General features: G+C 40.3%; 1 protein-coding gene across 3 annotated transcripts in view; it reads right to left on the minus strand.

Moving 5' to 3' along the window:
- Window positions 1-20,034, minus strand: part of ANK3 (ankyrin 3) — a 675,546-nt gene that overhangs the window by 113,664 nt on the left and 541,848 nt on the right. For all 3 annotated transcript variants that reach the window (XM_047703614.1, XM_047703616.1, XM_047703615.1), the window contains 5 exons: window positions 14,393-14,491; window positions 14,203-14,301; window positions 13,365-13,460; window positions 8,525-8,597; window positions 8,297-8,359 (listed from right to left, as the gene is read on the minus strand). In XM_047703614.1, coding sequence (XP_047559570.1) covers window positions 8,297-8,359; window positions 8,525-8,597; window positions 13,365-13,460; window positions 14,203-14,301; window positions 14,393-14,491 — 430 coding nt within the window. The remainder of the gene's footprint in view (window positions 1-8,296; window positions 8,360-8,524; window positions 8,598-13,364; window positions 13,461-14,202; window positions 14,302-14,392; window positions 14,492-20,034) is intronic.

Genomic DNA, 20,034 nt, shown 5'->3' on the forward strand with positions numbered 1-20,034 from the left:
CCTGGGGTCCCCATTCAGGGCGGTGCTCAGTTTCTCTAGCTCCTGCGTGCTGAGTTCTTCTGCGGGGTCATCTGCTTTTCTGTCTGTCTCTCTGTCCCTTTGAAGTTTTATTTATTTAAGTAACCTTTACACCCCACTGGGAGTGGGACTCAAACTCACAACTGTGAGATCAAGAGTCGCATGCTTTTCCAATGGAGCCTACCAGGCGCCCCATCTCTGACACTTTCTGAACTTGGAACACTTCGTTCCACCTTCCCAAATCTTGGCTTCTCCACATTCTGTCTATCCCTTGCGATACGTCCTTTCTGAGGCCTTCAGTAAGCTCCCCTTTTTCTGAATTTCCTTGTCACTTTACTTTTTCTTCTTTACCGCATCTCCTTTAAGTAGAAAGTCAGAGCGAAAAACCTAATTCAAATTCCAGTTGCCTTGACGAGGTGAACCTGGGCAGCAAATATCTTAAACCCACTGAGTCTCAGATTCCTTAATGTAAATTAGAACTGACTTCAAGTCAGGGCTTTAGATGGAGAATAAATGTAGATTGGAGTGATAATAGTAACAATAATTCTCTTGACTACTTGGAGAAAATTCAGGAAGATAAGGTACCTCGTAACTAACTTTCACTGAGCTCTTTGGGTTTAACCCCTTATATAGGATCTCATTTAAAATTTGCAACAATCTAACCGCTGTGAGACTAAATTCTTTAAATTACCAGGCACCAGAGATCCCAGAGCAAAGGTTAAGGGCAGGGATTTGCACATAATCTCTTGCACTGATCTGCGTAATCTTGATCAAGGTCCTTTAGCCTTGCTGGAACTGATTTTTCACATCTATAAAATAGGCATACCATTTTTGATGGCTCTAACTCAGAGCTCACTGTGAAGGTCACATGACATAATGCAGAAATGTAGATAGATTCATGCCTGGCACAGAGAAAGGGCTCTATAAAGGGTAAGTACCTTGTTTATGGTGTTTTGAGAGTTCATTTATATGGAATCCTCTCAGAGATCAGACACAAATAAATGTATGGATTTAAGCCTGTGGATACACTCATCCATGGGCGAGTGGCTATTTGTATAAATCCTAAATATTACAACAGGGATAAAGACGGGTCTCCTCCCATGGAGCTAACAGTCTACTTTAAAAGAAAATGAACAAAATTAATCACAAATTGGCAAACTGCAGTCTGTGGGCTGAATCTGCCTCCCACCAACTTTTTAAGCCAATTTGTTTTATTTTATTTTATTATTTTTTAAAGATTTAATTTATTTATTTGACAGAGAGAGAGAGAGTGAGCTATAGCGCACCAGTAGGGTGAGGGGCAGAAGGAGAAGCAGGTTTCCAGCTGAGCAGGGAGCCTGATGTGGGGCTCGATCCCAGGATCCTGGGATCATGACCTGAGCCAAAGGCAGATGCTTAACTGACTGAGCCACCCAGAGGTCCCTTAAATCAATGACTGTCACACAGCCGAGCCCATTTGTTCAGGTCTTGTCTCGTGCTGTTGTTACATCACAAAGGCAGAGTTGAACAGTTGGGCCTGAGAACTACACGGTGTGAAAATCTGAAAATATTTACCATTGACCCCATAACAGAAAAAAAAAAAAAAAAGTGCTACCCTTGGAAATTAATGGCTAGTTCCTCAAGATGAGTATTAGGATGAAATTAAAAAGCGTGGACAGAGAGGACCCTGGAAAATCAGTAGCCAGGGCCACATCACACAGAACCTACCAACCATGGAAAGGCCAGACTTTTAAGCCAAGTGTGACATAAAGCCTCAGGAGGTTTTTATCTTAGTTTAGTATTTACACTATACATTATTTAGAGGGGGTGGCTAATTTTATCATGAAATATAGCAACCACGCAGATGAGTACAGAAAATGTAAAAGTACATTTTCGCAAACTGTTACAAAATAAACAGCATCCAGGTCAAGAACTAGAACATCACCTTAGAAGCCTCCCTCATCCCATCCCAATCACAGCCTCCTCCTCCCTCCCTCCCTCACAGTAATCACTTAATGACATTCTTCCCTTTGCCCTTCTTTTATAGCCTCACTATCTAATTTTATAATCCTAGTTTAGTGTTACCGAGTTTTGATGAGTTCTGTTGTCTCTGCATGATCTACAACCCAGTGACTACAGTCCTTGGTGTGTACCCTATAGAAATACAGGCATACATGTACTCGGGGCAGATAGAAGGTTTGTAGCAGCTTTGTCTGCAAGAGCCCCAAACTGGAAATGAGCCACATTTCCATGTCCAAGTGGCACGGATAACTTACTTCTGGTAGAGGCAGACAACAGAATATCAAGTGAAATGAAAAGGAATGAGCTATGGTTATAGGCAACACCATGAAGAAATCTTAAAAAACAGGACTCTAAGCTTTTGGGGGTTTAAAGCTTGGAAATGGAATGATATGATCCAATATTTGTAAAAGACTGCTGGGATGCCAGATAGAAATCCGAGTCTGCAGGGAAAGAAGTGGACAGAGTACAGAAACTCCCGCAGCGGTCCACGGCAGAACCGTAAGGAGTTCGCAGGTGGGATTGGCTTGGACGGTGGCAGTGGGGTGTGGGGAGGCAGAGAAGGGGGATGTGAGATGAGTTCTAGAAGGATGCACATGAGTGCTAAGAAAAGGGAGATTACACGTAACCTCAGGGTTGGCTTGCGTGACGGAGCCACTCACTAGGATGAGGAGCCTGGGGGGAGACACTGTTTGGAGCCGGGGTTCAGGGCATGACGAGTTATCTATGAGACTCTAGAGGGAAACATCAGGTATGTGCTGGGTAGGTGGACAGCGTGGATCAAAATCACTCAACAATTCCAAAACCAAAGACAGGATAGCAAGGATAGGATGGAATGTGTTTTAGGATAAAGGCCTCTGCCCCAGTTCACTGATCTTTTTCTTTTGTTGGAAATTCTTTTAAATTCACTAACTAGTCTTTGAGATACAGATATGCCTTAGGAGTGTCATTATAAAGCTGTTTATTGATGCAATCCATAGTCTAGGTCTGTCTCAGTGGGAAGGCGTTTATTGGAAGGAAGATGGACATGGCAAGCAAATTTTCTCTAACCTGCCTCTTCTCAGAAACCTGAAAACGTGCTTTTCCTTGAGTATCCCTCCACTGTGATGGAATCAGCTAAACACAGTGAGGATCTCCTGTGTACCAGGTACTGTGCTAGGTTCTGGGTCTCTGCCTCTGGCATTTCATTTTCACTTTATCATTGAGAGAAGCATGTAATTAGGTAATCTCTATTCGGAAGGTCAACTGTAATCAGAAACGTATCAGGCAAAAGGCTAGATGTTATGACTGAACAAGGTATTTGCAAAATGATAACTTTTCAGGTGAATAATAATTTCTGCAAAACTACAGCCACCCCCAGACCACCTGGGGCAGGCTAGTCTTCAAGGCTTCCTTCCAGGCCTAGAAAGCTAAACACCTACTGGCCCATTTATTTATTAGCATGCCCAGGGGATTAGGAAAGCAGGATAGTCCTAGGCATTTGTGAGAAGGGGTCCTAAAAGGACATCTTTCTGGTAGTTTCCTTGATGTCCATTTCCATGTCTCCCAAAGTAATTTCTTCTATTTTTCTGAGTTTTAGATTATGCCATTCAAATTCTACTTATTCTCTAATTGAAAAGACTCAGGTATGTTTACTAAAACTACTTACTTTGGGTTCTTAAGATCTATTCTAAATTATGTTTATATTTATTTTCCTGGAATTTGCACCTTGGGCTGCATATTTCTTTTACCAAGATGGTCAGAAGAAAATATACTATTTCTACCATAGTCTTATCAGGTTCATTAAAAGATAATTATTAATTTGCGATAATTTCCAAGAGCATGATCTGTTCCTTTTCCTAAACTTTCCCTTTTTTAAAGATTAAAAAACAATATATTCTTGGATTCTGTATATAAGAAAACAGATGTTAGAGTAGCAATGAAAGAGAAGAGCTAGACGCAGACTGTCCGATCTGTCTTCCTGTTCAGCTCTGCTGCTAACCTGGTTGGGCAAGCTACTCAACATTTATTTGGGCTTTGCTACCTCATCAGCATAGTAGACAGCATGGGCTACATGATGCCAGGTCAGTTCACTGGGCACTGAATTTGGCATGAAGGTGACTGAGCACGACTCTCCTCATGCCTCACATCATTCTAACGTTTGATGAAATTTTATTGCTATAATACAGCTCAAACCTCTACCTATCTGATTTTCTTAAAGATATCATTTATTTATTTGACAGAGAGAGAAAAAGATCACAAGTAGGCGGGGGGTGGGGGAGGGAAGCAGGCTCCCTCCTGAGCAGAGAGCCTGATGTGGGGCTCGATTTCAGGACCCTGAGATCATGACCTGAGCCGAAGGCAGAGGCTTAACCCACTAAGCCACCCAGGCGTCCCAAACCTCTACCTATCTGATAATTATTTCTACTATGTGTGTACTTACTCTCTTACTATTTTTTCCTTTTAACGTGCATTGTCTGCATTTGATCCTGAATGAGACTCTGCAGCCTTATCAAATTGTGAGTAGCTGAGAATTAAATAATTCTTCTCAGTCTCACCCAATTATCTCCCAACCCTGTTCAGTAGAGTCTTATTTCACAGAGCTACCTTTGGTTTTTACTTCCCATGGCTTAATTCCATTTCCCATTTTTTAAATCTGTCACTATAATGCAACCTCTTAGAATTCTGCAAGCTAAAACATGTTCTATGTTATTTAAAAATTTACAAAATATACTCGACAGGAATTTATAACTTAAAGTCAGCGTTGAACCAAACAAACTCTAAAAATCTCCTGGGTGGGGGACTCAAAATAGAAGACAGACGGAACCTTCACCTCAATTTTCTTCTTTCTTTTCTTCCTTCCTCTCTCTTCTTTCTCTCTCTTTCCCCTCTCCCTTCTTCATCTTTTTTCTTTCTTTTAAATTGCAAAGTGAATTGCAAAACATAAGAATGTAACTGGCACCAGAACCAATATTAATTTCGTACGGATATGAATTTGACATATATGTGACATACTTTCTGGGAAAGAAGACAAGTGGGGCATTAAGATATCTGTGGATGAGTCTGGCCCTCTTGGAGCTCTGCTTACCCCCTACCCAGGTAATATGTTGCTTAGATAAGGCTGCTTTATCGCCTTTCCTTCTATAGTTCTACTTCGCTGATACTTCAGCCTTCCTTCTACTCTGTAACCTGGCTCCATTGTTCCCCTAGGTCATTAGTTGATAACATTGTCTAGACTTGTTGATTTTTTAGTGTGTGAAATTAATGCAAACATCTTTTACCTATGCTAATTTCTCCTAAAAGATGAAAGAGAAGGAGAAAGCAAAGAAGATAAAGGAGGACAAGAAAGACTACTCTCAGTACCATTCCCTTATTATTTACTCAATTTTTATAATATGGATTAAAATTATATTTTTCCATATTACAAACTCATTCTTCTTTTCCTTTCTTTTTTTTTTTTAAAGGTTCTATTTATATATTTGACAGAGAGAGACATAGCGAGAGAGGGAATACAAGCAGGGAGAGTGGGAGAGGGAGAAGCAGGCTTCCCACTGAGCAGGGACCCCGATATGGGCCTCGATCCCAGGACCCTGGGATCATGACCTGAGCCGAAGGCAGACGCTTAACTGACTGAGCCACCCAGGCGCCCTTTTCTTTCTTGAGAAAAACTAGCAGCATATATTGCTTTTCATTTTTATATGCTTTTAAAAGCTGCTGAGCTCCTCAGTACCCTAGGATACCAGTGGTTCATTGGAGATAGATATTCACAACATCCCTGTGGTTACGTGGAAATAAACATTTGCCCCAGTCTGTGAGGGCTAACCGAAGGAAGCAGCTCCAAATCCAACTAAAGTAGCAAAGTGCTGGCAAGACTATAAGGCAAATGAGTCAGAAATAAAAGCTATCATTAAAGTTGTAGGGGTCCCTTTAGAATTAAAATTGGGGGGGAGGATTTGGAGTAATACAGAAATGCTAGTTTATTCATGATAGGGCAGACGTGGCTTACTGGTGCTCACGTAAGCAGTTTAGGAACGTCAGCTGACAGTGATATTAATAGGAGTCAAATTAAATGGATATATAACCTCAGAACCATCTTAACCTTCAATAGTAGATTTGTAATATCACCCATGGACAAAGTAATGCCCCTGCCTTCCTCTGTTTTGATCAGACTACACCTGGAATCCTGTGTTCAGCTCTGGCCACCTCCACCTGAGGTAGAAACTGACACCCTGAAATGTGCACAGGAGACAATGGTGAGGGAGCGGATAATACGCCCTGAGAAAAACAGACTCACGAGAAATAGAAGAGGCAGGTTTTGTGTTAAATAGCGCCAAATGTATCACAGCCCGAATCAATGAGCAGTGGCTTGAGTCACTGAGAAGGACACATTGCGAAATGAAGAATTTTTAAAGTCAGAGCTGTTCATAGCACAGTAAGTGGGCTGGGAATTAGGGAATTTCTGTCATTAAGGCATTTGGGCAAAAGACCTCCTCTGAGAGGATTTTATAGAGATGACTCTAGCATAGATGGCTGAAGTGACCTTTTAGGAACCCCTCCCAACATTCAATTCTATGGCTTTATGAAATCAATAGCCATTTGATTCTCACAGCCTGTGGACACACCCATAAGGCAAGGGCCAGACAGTTTTAAAAAAGATGAATAAAATGAGAATCAAAACTTATTCATTTCAAACTCCCAAGCTGAGAGAAATCCATAAGAAATCACTGTCATTTCTAGTTAAATGGCTAGATGAATTATCTTCAAATGAAACAATTAAAAATTTCTCCTTTTTGGGAAATTATTGTTATTCATACATATAAAGCTGTTATATAGTCCATTCAAACTTGGCCTCTCATCAATGCCACTACTTTGGATATTCTGTCCAAAACTAGCAAATTCTTAGGTCTGTGATTGTCATATTTCATGAAATCGCATTTGAAAATCTACGTTTGACATGATTTGTGTGCATACACATCCATGTGATTACATTTTCCTTTTGTCTTCTGCCCACAAGAAATTACTCTGCAAACTTACATAAGAAGGCATTAAAATATAGTATGACAGCAAGGCATATTATTCTTAAAGTCCTAAGATGATACAAATACCCAATCAGGGATAAAACAGAAGTAAATACACAGCTGATGATGTAGACAAAAGGAAAGAAAAATGAGTAAACACCTTTAACATTTACGAAAACAACATTTACAAACAATGAGACAGCTCTGTCCAGGTTCCTAAATGACCATCAAGGCATTAGCTGTTCTAGCTATGTAGTCTCCTGGCCAGAGTGCACTTCCAATAGGCACTCACTGGATGCCAAAAAAGTTAAAGTGACTTTGGATTCTGTAGGCTTCCCACTATTTAGATGTTCACTTAAATGAGTGCAACTCAAAGGAGAGACTAGTAATTAAAACAGGGACAATTACCTAAACACAGAGAAAGATTAACAACACTGAGTCTGCTCTGTGTGAAAAATACACGAGAGGTGGCAAATACAGGGAGCGAGAAGATAGAAGTCATTTAGGAGAGTCAGGTGGCGCAAGAAAGAAACATAAATATATTGGAAATTCTTCTATAAGTACATATTTCATTACTCCAGCAAAATTCCAAAATTTGCCACCTTTATAATATTTATTTACTGTAAAAATGTTAATTTTCCGATGAAACTTTTAAAGATATCATTCATTAGTATAACGATACATCATGAGCTAGGCAAATGTACTGATTTTTAAAATAGGGCAGAAAACAAGTCGTTTCTTTTAAGCAAATGAAGTATAGTTATAAGAATTTATATTTTGATCTCTGTCATGAAATCGATATTGCAAATTTATATTCTGAAAGCAATTTTGTTCAGGTTGAGTTTTCATTATTGGTTCAAGTTCAAAAGCTGCTTTTTCACTACGAAGCTTAGAGTAAGCCTTACAATGAGCATTTAGCTCTTTACATACAAGATACCTTCTCTTATTTTGGAAAACATTTTAGCTGTAAACATTAATCAGATTTCCTCTTCTAGATTTTCAAATGTAAACAATAAAAATCAACTTTCTGCTTAATAGAAACAAATAGAATGCAATCCATGTCATTAGTGATGCTTGTACTTTCAAGTTGGAAAACAGATTCGAGGAGAGGGGCTTTAAAGCAACCACTAATACCAAAGATCCATCTTTTAAATGTTACATAAATTAATAGTTGGAAGTTGGGTGAAGAGTTAGTAACTCAAGAAAGTGTTATATTTTGAAGATAAGAAGTGGAAGATAAAGCTGGTAGTTAAAGTTCCATGACAGTAAAAAGTTACAAATACCTTCTTCAACATCTGAGATATATTCACCATCACTGAGCATTTCAGGGGCGTTGGCTTTACGAACTGCATGATGTAAGTGAACAATGTAAGTGTGTGGAAAACCGCATACTCTTCACACGACAACAAAACACATGAACACTTCTGAACACATTTTTGCAATAAACACATTTCAGGAAACAGATACACAGTCACTCTTAATGATTATGAACACAAATGTGGTTTTCATACCTTCATCGTCAGACATATCAAGAACTTCATTCATCGTTTCCGGAACATTCATTTTGTGCTTCTCTATGATAGTCTAGTAACAACAACAACAACAAAAAAAGCAGTCACTTTAAGGAATGAGATTATTCATTTCCTTCTAAATCAGTATTTATTATGGGACTGATGTGCTGAATATCATGAAGCTCTCACATATAAAATGGCATTAAGATTTTCCCTTAGCATTAAGGTCTCCACCATATATATTGCTAAGAAGATAAGATGAAAGAAATCTAGTGGTAAAGCAAACTGGCTAAAAAGATTTAGGTCCCTAATGAGGCCTTTCAAAGGAAAGAGAAGAGAGATATCGCCTCTCCTAGTCCATTGTTAATACTTTTTCATGGTCTGTGGAACCTGCCACCTCATTCCACTAAGTCTTGGCTGAAGAAATGAACAGCAAGAATTGTGTCTTTATTGCTTGTGCCAAGCCAGCCATTAATTTTGTCTTCCCCTTCTATATGTACATTTTAGTTCCTAGGATTAAATATAAAATATTGAGATTGCATAAATTATATAATTTTTGCAACTATGCCACGCTGAAAATATTTTAGTCATGCATTTGCAAGATCATTTTCACCTTCACACAATTTTAAAGAACTGTATATTACAGAGCCTTAGCGAATTTTTTTACTTGCTTTTTGATGACTTTTTACCTATACAGCTTGTATCCATCCAAAGGACACTGACAACTTGTTAACAATATTAATGACTTATTGGTTCAGACTTAAAACAACTCCTCTTTATTCTGAGCATATGAAATGCTAATAGTAAAAGGGAACACACGTACTTAAATAAGGCAACTGGAAAAAAAAAAGCTTAGTTGTTAAAACTATGGTATATTTGTCATCATTGATGAACCAATACTCACATATTACTATTAATTAAAGTCTATATTTTATTCAGATTTCCTTAATTTTTTACCAACTGTCCCTTTTCTGTTCTAGGTTCCCATCTAGGATACCACATTATCTTTACCTGTCATGCCCCCTTCGGCTCCTATGGTTGTGACAGTTTCTCAGACTTGCCTTGTTTCTAATGACCTTCACAGTTTGTTTGTTTATCGATTCCATTTATTTACTTGAGAGAGAGAGAATGCACACAAGTGAGGGAAGGGGCAGAGCAGCTGACTCCCCACTCCCGCTGAGCAGAGAGCCTGACATGGGACTTGAACTCATGACCCTGGGATCACAACCTGAGTCGAAGCCAGACGCTTAACTGACTGAGCCACCCAGGCACCTCACCTTCACCGTTTAGAAGTGAACTGGTCAGGTATTTTGTAGAATGACCCTCAATTGGGATTCCTCTCATGTTCTTCTCGTGATTAGACTGGGTTACATGTTTCGGAGAGGAAGACCACAGACGTAAAGTGCTATTTTCACCACACAGGATCAAGGCTCCATACTTTCAACAGGATTTACCAGTGTTGATGTTGGCCGTGGTTGCCTGGCGGAGGCAGCGTTCCTCAGATTTCTCTGCCGTAAAGTTAGTCTATTTCCCCCCATGTCCCTTTCCATACTGTTTCCTTTGCAGGGAAGCAGTACTCAGCCCACATATAAGCAGTGGGGGAATTACATTCTATACCGCCTTGAGGGTGAAGTATTTTTTATAATTTGTTTGGAATTTTTTTGCCTGATTTTCCTCTTCTTTGCTACTTATTCAGTTGTCTATTTTTATCACTATGGACTCACGGAAATTTGTTTTATACTTTGCACTATACTCCAATTCTTTCTTCCTTCCTTCTTTCCTTCCTTTTCTTATCTATCTATCTATTTATCTATCTAATTGTTCCGCCTTTGGCCACTGGGTCAGTTGACTCCTGTGTCCCTTTGACACAGCCCCATAACGGTGTGTACGCATGCTGGTTTACTTACTTGAGGGGAGAGACACTCCCTTACTTTCTGGCACCATAAGATGTTCCAGGGTCATCGTGCATATTTCCTTCCCCAGATCTAGACTCAGCTATTTCTTGAAGAAGCCCTGATTCCCTTTATTACAGAACAGTATTAGAAACCAGTATCTGAGAGAAAAAGAGATGTCTTCTGTTCTTTGCCAACGAGGGGACTGAATATTTTAAACAATGCAATTTAAATGCTGAATTCATCTTTTGAATGTCAGCTTCTAGCTCCTCAGTTTCCTACTCTGCCATGATTGCAATGTCACCACTAACTCAAGCATCTTTTTCAGAATTGCCTTGTCATACACTGTACTCACAGAGAAGACGAATCTTTTTAGGGTTTTTGAAAAACCAGTGTCTGCTTATGAACTCACGGGCCGCTGGGACCCCAGCAAAGGGCCGCACAGAGACCCACCTGCTATGCAGACCGCACTACAGTCAGTGAGCTCAAGATCACGGACTCCACCCTGAACTCTGCCAGCCTTCATCCATGCCAGGTTACACATAACTGCTACAGCACAGCTGACAAGGTGGTGTCTGGGGTTGAAATAAGGTCTCAAATACCACAATGCTGGACTAAGTCTTAGGGATTCCAATGGACTCTACTCTCACCTCTGTGAGCACTTCATTTGGTAGAAGCCTGATGCACTTCCTTAGGCAAACTGGATCTTTCTGTTAGCATGAGTCCTATCTTCTCTCTCTTGAAGAAATTACCAGCCAACTCAGCTGATGATGCTGAGGGATATGGCCTGACTCCCATACTCATTCTGTCTTTCACTTGGAACCAGGGCCTTGAAACCCTTCTCAAGGCTATAACTTTAACTCCTCTGCCTTTAACTTTATATTATGTTTGTTATTTTGTTTGTTTGTTTTTAAGAATCTCTACATCCCATATGGGGTTTAACCCCATAACCCTGAGGTCAAGAATCACACACTCTACCACCTGAGCTAGCCAGGCGCCCCTCTTCAAGCATTTTTGATATTCAAGAAACATTCTGAACTTTCCCAATGGGTGAGAAAATAATTTATATTCAATAGGCAAGATTTATAGGGATGCCTGGGTGGCTCAGTCGGCTAAGTGTCTGCCTTCAGCCCAGGGTCACGCGACCAGGGTCCTGGGATCAAGTCCCACATTGGGCTCCCTGTTCAGCAGAGAGGCTGCTTCTGCCTCTGCCTGCCTCTCCGACTGCTCACACTCCCTCTCTCTGACAAATAAGTAAATAAAATCTTTAAAAAACATGAGCAAGATTTATATTTTGTTTTTTTTTAATTTTATTTTTTATTTTTTTTAAAGATTTTATTTATTTATTTGACAGACAGAGATCACAAGTAGGCAGAGAGGCAGGCAGAGAGAGAGAGGGAAGCAGGCTCCCTGTTGAGCAGAGAGCCCGATGCGGGACTCGATCCCAGGACCCTGAGATCATGACCTGAGCCGAAGGCAGCGGCTTAACCCACTGAGCCACCCAGGCGCCCCAAGATTTATATTTTGAATGATTATATAGGTTTTACATATTTACTGCAGTGATTTCAAATCTTTGATGGCATTGTGACACTTCACCACTGTTTAATATCTTGTTCTTCTTCCTCTTTTTTTTCCCACTCTAGAGAAAACTAGATGGAATATCTATAAGATTAAGGTCAATAAATATTATTTGTTTAAACTCTTTTCTCAAGAACTTAATAACAGATTTTAAAATCATGAAATACTCAAGTGGTATACATAAAAGCAATGGGTAGTAGTTTATCCCTATACAAACTATACCTCGAAGTTAGAAACATGTCCTGGTTGATAACCATTGCCCTAGCCCATTAAAGCTACTGCTTTCTTTCCTGCAAATTGCATAATTTCTCTCTTGCAATCAACAGGTTATTTGTTTTGTTTTGTTTTTTTTTAATATTTTTTTATTCTTTTTTTTTTTTTTTTTTTTTTTTTTTTTTTTTTTTTTTTTTTAGCTTTAAGGCCTGTACATTGCTAAATAACTCAACCAGTAGGTTGCTACAGAGTCCCTCAACCCATTTTTAAGAAAAATACGAAGCACTGTGTATACAAACTGTTTGCAGATGCTAACTATGCCTCCCTTTACGTCAGAAGGTGGTGGACGAGAAAAGGAGGCAGAGCTGATAATGCCCAGTGTTCCAGAGTCCAGAGCCAATCTCAGGCATGTGTGTTGAGTCACGGAGTTAGGAGTAACTCCAGTAAGCCTCTGATATGGTGCAATATCTGCTCATGATTCCACAGTTACCAAACCCCACTGCAGTTCAAAGGGTCCAGATGGTGCTCATAAGAAATGACATTCTAGAGACTGCAGCTTGTAAAAATGTATCTGACTCAATGAGGCCTCCTGGTAAAGATTTATTTATAATTTTAACAAAACATCCTATTGTTTTTCCTATGAAAACTCCAATAGCTGAACGGAAGAGCAGTGAGAGTGGTGACAAAAAACCATTCTGATCCTCTCTCTGAGGTCTTATTTTGACACTGTAAAAAACACATTTACAATAATGACAACAGTGTATCCATTATGATTTGTGAGTTATAACATTTCAAAGAACCATCTTATCTTCCACTTCCTCCCATTGCCACAGGTGGATGTTAAAATATTTCTGCCTCCATTTCATTAAAATGTTTTTATAGCAAAACAAATAAGTGCATACGTTTAGCCTTCTATGGAACAAAACACTCCATAGCTACTAATGCAACTTTTAAGAAGGTATTTTTTAGTGGCTAGCATCTCAATAACAGAAATGAGAGTGGCTATGCTGGCTGTCGGCAACGAGGTGACAGCATTTGGACTCACAGTGCTTAGTCTGTGAATGGGAGGAAAGTGGGTTTATCTCCCAAAGGCCCCGGAAAATCAACAGCGTGAGAGCAGGCACTCAGGGTGACGAGGTCCAGCATCTGCTACTTACAGTCGTGGTCATGGTTTCCTCAGTCACTACCTTCAGGGTGTCGACCACTGAGATGTAGCCAAGCCTCCGGGCAATGGCCAGGGCAGTGTTCCCATTCTGGCAAGAGGGAAACGAGGACAAGGAATTAAGAAGTCATTCCCAGTGTCTTGGTGACTGTGTGTTCCCACACGTTTCATCCATACTAAACAGAGGGTGAGTGTCTCATTGGTCCCACCCACTGTCCTACACAAAACACTACTTCATTAGAGACGTACCTTGCACAAAACCCATCTAACCTGTTCCCCCTCACACAGCAGACACTCGGCTGTTACCTGTGGAATCCAAGAGGCTTTTTAACATTCTAAGTCATCAAGGAGACAAACAAGTTCTTTTTTTCTATATGTATTTCCTACTAGGTGGCAGGGGATTTGTAGTTTTTTATTTCATTTTATTTTTTTAAAGATTTTATTTATTGAGAGATTGAGAGAGCGCACACAAGCAGGGGGAGTGGGAGAGGGAGAAGCAGGCTCCCCACCAAGGAGGGAGCCTGATGCGGGGCTTGATCCCAGAACCCCAGGATCATGACCTGAAACGAAGGCAGACGCTGAATGACTGAGCCACCCAGGCGCCCCAGGATTTGTAGTTTTTAAGTGTGAAACACTAATCACATCTCTCTGGAAAGCTCACAATATAGCTACTGTCCTTTGGCCTGAATTCTACTGAATATCCCATTTATCCCTATTAATGAAAGTAAAACAGCAACATTGGTGCATGAAGAAAAATGTAAGAAGATTCCAGCATCCAGGTCCATCTCCTCCCTCTTCCCTTAGCCTCCCTCTTCCCTTCCCTTCACTCTTACCACAGTGAGTTCGTTGGGGGAAGCATTGTTCTGAAGCAAGACATTTATTATATGCGTGTGTCCCTGCTGAGCGGCTTGATGTAATGGCGTATACCCATTCTGCAGAAGGAAGATGGAAGAAATGACTCTTACTTCCTTGGACACAAAATCAATGACTTTGGTGGTGGATACAAAGAAGAAAAGAGTTTACCTTTGTTTTGGCATTAACTTTTGCAGAATGCTGGAGCAGGAAATTAACAATCTTGATGTTTCCATAGTGGCAGCCCACATGTAAAGGTGTATATCCCATCTGTAATTACATTTTTCAGAAAAGAAACCTCATAAGTATACTTTCAGAAACAGCTATCCTAAATAGAAGCATAAGTATTATTTAACCTGTCTGTTTGAGCTGGCATAGTTTTTTTCCCCCCTACATATATATATATACGATGCCCTTGATATTTCTGAGAGCTAGTGTTTGATATACAAAATAATACCATGTCCCATGTAAGGAGTTATTGAATGTCCCCAAGTGTTCTCTTCTGCATCAGCTCAATTTATTCTTACATAAACATTTTTTTCTTTTTTTAAAAAAGATTTTATTTATTTACCTGACACAGTGAGAGAGATAGTGAGAGAGGGAACACAAGCAGGGGAGTGGGCGAGGGAGAAGCAGGCTCCCCGCCGAACAGGGAGCCTGACGCAGGGCTCGAGCCAAGGACCTCATGACCTGAGCTGAAGACAGACACTTAGCGATTGAGCCACCCAGGCGCTCCTCACAACAACTTTTCAAGGTAGGAAGGAAACATGGCACAGTCAACAGCCTGGGCAGAGTGATTCAGTGGCTTCTTGTCGAGGGACAGAAAGAATGTTCTGTGGACAGATGTGGACTAGGATTTATTGAACATTCTATTCTCTAAAAGCATAAAATGGTGGTAGAAAAAAACCATGAAGTGGCTAAATGATAATGCCAGGTAATAGATGATTGTCAGAACACATGACGGAGATGGGAAGTCAGAAACACTAAAGCGGAAGAGGCTGGTGGCAGTTCAAGAGGTCGGAGAAGTGTGAACTTGATCCAATATACATGCTGGAGTTAAAAGTCTCCTGCTTACATAGCTAGGGTCTCATAATTTGAAACCAGCTGATTCAGACAAGACAGTAAGATGCTAAGCAAATTAATATCCACTGACCCCCTGAGGCACTATAAGTTGTATCCATTAAAAATATATCTTCCATATATATAATTATATACATATATGTGTGTGTCTATAATTATTTTTTAAAACAAGGATATTCCAGATACTTTTCTAGAGGGCCACATTGTAACAGACAGCACCATGCAATTTCAGCATTGACAATGAATTTCTGTGTATGAGGACACTAGCAGCACCATACTGACAAAAGGGAGAGGACTGAGTTTTAAAAACATTTTCATTCTCAGTGTGTGGAGGGCAAAGGGGAATCCATGTTTTCAAGGGTCTGTATCTCATATATTATGCACTATTGTATCTTTATGGTGACTCTATGCTACAGACAGAATATTTGTTCCTCCCCAGATTCCCATCCTGAAACCCCAATCCCCAGTGTGATGGTATTTGGAGATGAGGTCTTTGGGAGGTAATTAGATCATAGGCAATTAGATGAAACCCCCCATAAATGGGATTAGTGCCCTTATAGGAAGAAATAGGAGACAGCTTGTCTCTCCTCTCTGCTCCCTGCCATGTGAAGGTACAAGGTGGCCACGTGTAAACCAGCATGAGGTCCCTCGCCAGACAAGGGATCTGCTGGCGTTTTAATCTAGGAATTCCCAACCTTCAGAACTGTGAGAAACCAGAGTCTGGTCACTCTCTGCTATTCTTGTCATAGCCGCTCGAACCAACTAAGACGCGCTCGCAAATGGGTTATATCTGAATTTGAAAAGAGTGTGCCCAGACCACAGCTGATAGTGGAAGGTGAAGACATCTCACCAGGATGTGCTGCCCTAAAGAACTTTACTCTGGTCAGATTCTGTCCCGCAAACCAGTCAGTGCTGCCCGGATGCCCACTACTACAGCTCGCCATAACCGTGTACGTGAGTCTGACTTATGGTCCCTGAAGTCCCTCCACACGCGGCGGAGGAGATCCTGGCTTGGTAACCAGAACTGACTGGCCAAACTTTGCAGGCTTCTTTCTTGATACTAAGGACTCAGGATATTGCATTAGGAATCAGAATGCTGCTTAGTGGAAGAGGCACAAAAACAGTTTTCTCCAATCAGTTCTCAGTACATCTAGCTTAACTGAAGTAACATTATTCCCAAATTTCATGGTAGAGGATTAATCCCCAGCTAAAAACATAGAGAAAATATTTTTGAAATCTAAATATTAAGAAACTTCTCAGATTTTTAGGGACGCCTGGGCAGCTCACGCGGTTAAGCTCCTGCCTTTGGCCGAGGTCATGATCCCAGGGTCTTGGGATGGAGTCCCGCAGCGGTATCCCTGCTCAGTGGGGGCCTGCTTCTCCCTCTGCTGCTCCCCCTGCTTGTGTTATCTCTCTTTCTCTGGCAAATAAATAAATAAAATCTTTTAAAAAATAAAAAAGAAATAAAAATTTAAAAAAGAAACTTTTCAGATTTTCAGTCATTGTGCCTAACTAAGCAATGATGCAACAGTTTCAAAAGGCTGTTGTGCTAAGTATACTAATTAGATTTTTTAAAGAAATTGAATCGTGTTAAGAATCTTTTTTTTTTTTTAAAGATTTATTTATTTATTTATTTGACAGAGAGAAATCACAAGTAAGCAGAGAGGCAGGCAGAGAGAGAGGAGGAAGCAGGCTCCCTGCTGAGCAGTAAGCCCGATGTGGGGCTCGAACCCAGGACCTGGGATCATGACCTGAGCCGAAGGCAGCGGCTTAACCCACTGAGCCACCCAGGCGCCCCTCGTGTTAAGAATCTTAATGCACAGTTTCTACTTACCCTCATAGCTTTCCATCTCATTCCTAGTTAAACCCTAAGTCATTACCATGGACTATGCGACCTGTCCTATCTGGTCCCTTCTCTATACCCCCTATGCATTAACTCTCTGAGCTCATTCCTACTAATCTCTTCCTTGTTTATTGCACTCGAGGACACTGGTCTTCTTGCTGTTCCACAAGCATTAAAGTATTTTATTAAAAAATACATGTGCACAGCCAAGAAGATTCAGCTGGCATTTAGAGAAATGAAATTGGGGTTCTTCCATTCATTGAGGCCTAGAAAATTCCCACATTAAATGGCACCTTGCACATATATGATGAAACAGATGTGATTTGAGAAATTCTTTCTATCTAGCAGCAATCGATTTTGGAAAGACCAACTATTCTTTCTGGAGCGGCTAGGAAATAATCACAGTTCCGGTAACTGAGCAGTCTCTGCCTCTTTTTCCACTGTTGCCTACTTAGACCGTCCTTACGAGTGGGGTTTGTCTTCTCCTTTAGGCAATACTGAAAGGCTGTATTTGTGTAGGAAGAGCTAACAGGTGCAGATGGAGTAATCAGGCTGGTGTTTCTGCTCTATGCTGCCACAGGACCGTAACTTATTGGGTTATAGTTAAGCACATCCCCACACAAATGGTTTGAGAGAGAGGGAGTAGGAAATCCATACTTACTCCCAACCTCCTAAAATCTCTTGTCCTCTAGGAGTCCATCCTTGGCTTTCCTTGCACTTAGCATAGTTTTCCTCAGTGAACACACCCACTCACAGCTACGACTACTCCTTGATTTAATTTATTTCAGGTAAACAACATTTTGTCATTTATATGTATTGATGCTATTGCTTTAAGGAACATCTTTCTATTGTCACAGGTTATATGAAATAGTACTTGATAATACGGCAGGTAAAGATCGATAAAAAATTATAAGATATTATCTCAAGTAACTTTTACAAAATTTTAGTTTGGTGTAACTAATTGAAATTGAAAAAGTGCATTTCATAGCAAAGAGGAATTCTTCCCTAGAGAATAAACTCTCTGAAAATAAACTCTCAGGACTTAGTTTCTTGAAGGTAGTATAGTCGAAAATCTCAACATACTAAAAGAAAAAAGGAAGTTGAACATTTCCCCCTGTAGTTTCTTGTTTTATTGTTTACCTCCAAAATTAATGTGGGAATAAACTCGGGGAGAAAAACAAGCAAAATATCTCAGATATTATAGAAGAGTCAAAGTGAATGAATATTTTCAAAATGATAGGAGAAAAATAAGTAAATTGCCATCTCTCTCTCTAGTGCATCACTTCTGATGCGTCTTGTAATTTAACCTCTTCTCTTTCTCCGGGCACCTCCCTCTCAGCGGACAAATACATTTACATATTTCCAATCTTAGAAAACAAAAACACCTCTTCTAAATATTTGTCTCTTTTTCTAGGTCTAGATTCTTCCAAAGCGAAGCTTCTTGAAAGAAGGCATCTTCACTCACTCTTCCTTCCCCACTCCCCTCCTCCCATATTCCAGGGGACCTACTTTCTAATCACCCCCGTGCCAACCCAGTGACATGCTTTAGTACTTCTCTCGCCCGATGCACCCTCCTGGTTCATGACCTGGCGTCCACGTCATATTCTTTCCCGATCGCCTTTCTACACTTCGCTAGGCCTGCTTCTACCTCCTTCATCCACTTAAAAATATTATTGATCCCAGGGGGTTGGGCTTTGATTTCCTCCACGCTGTTTCTCAATGATCACATCTGCATTCCCAGCGTCACTTAACACAACCATTCTGACAACTAACAAATCAGGACCTATAGTCCAGACGTCCATTCTATACCCTGGAGCCAAAACTTTAGTCATTTACTGGATTTTCCCACCAAGACAGCCCCTAGATCATCTGATATACAACACACCCAGTACAGAACTCTTGGTCTTATTTTCCCAGCTAGCTTCTCTTCTTTATTGCCAGTCTCCTTGAATGGTACCTGTGCTCACCCATAGGGCTCCTGTCCTTTGATGCATTTGAATTTCTCACTTCTACTCATGTCTTATTGTTCATACTTCTTTAAGTAGTATTTCTCCAATTTCTCTCTTGTTCACCAATTTCCCATCTGCCCCTAAATGAAAGCCCTCTTTATTCTCCGTCTGGACCTTGGCAGTAGCCTTCAAAGGCCCCTGCTCCAAACTCCTTTGACCGACTCGGTCTCTGCACTGTCTCCTGGGATCTTTCTAAACTGGATGTCTGACCTTATGATGCTTCTGTTTAAAACCTTCCAAGGCTTCCCAGTGCAAACAGAATGAAAAGCTGAACTTGCTCAGCCTGGCACATTAAGGCCCTCTGAAATCTTAATTTTCTAGCATGCCCCCCACCGTTTTCTCTTGTTTCTGCGAGACTGAACCAGTTATACCTCCCTTCTACACTCCCCACCTTCGTAAAATAATTCAGTTCATGCCAATATTTCTTAAAATTATTTATTTATATATGGGATCAAAGTCAGATTTTGTACCAATTCACTGTGTGACCTTGTATTAGTAACTACTTTCTGTGCCTCCATTTCCTGATCGGTAAAATGGGGATACCAACTTCACCCACCTTCTAGGGTTGTTGTAAGAATTAAACCAATTAATAAAGGTAAAGCATTCAATACCTGACACAGAGAAGATGGGTAATATACTTTGCTATTATTACATTATTTTACTATTTTTATTGTCACATATCTTCCTTTCTAGACTATAAGTACTATGAGGGCAAAGGAATAAATCACCCTGTTAAGAATTTGGCAACTAGCGGGAGCTCTAAAAATGAATGTGAAATGAGTATCATTTTTTTTTTATTATTTTACACACGTGTAAAGAAATACAACTTAACTATTAATTTGTAATCAGTACCACTGAGAATCAATGTATTTTGGGTGTCT

This window comes from Lutra lutra, chromosome 14 (genome assembly GCF_902655055.1).
Source record: "Lutra lutra chromosome 14, mLutLut1.2, whole genome shotgun sequence".
Taxonomy (NCBI): Eukaryota; Metazoa; Chordata; class Mammalia; order Carnivora; family Mustelidae; genus Lutra; species Lutra lutra.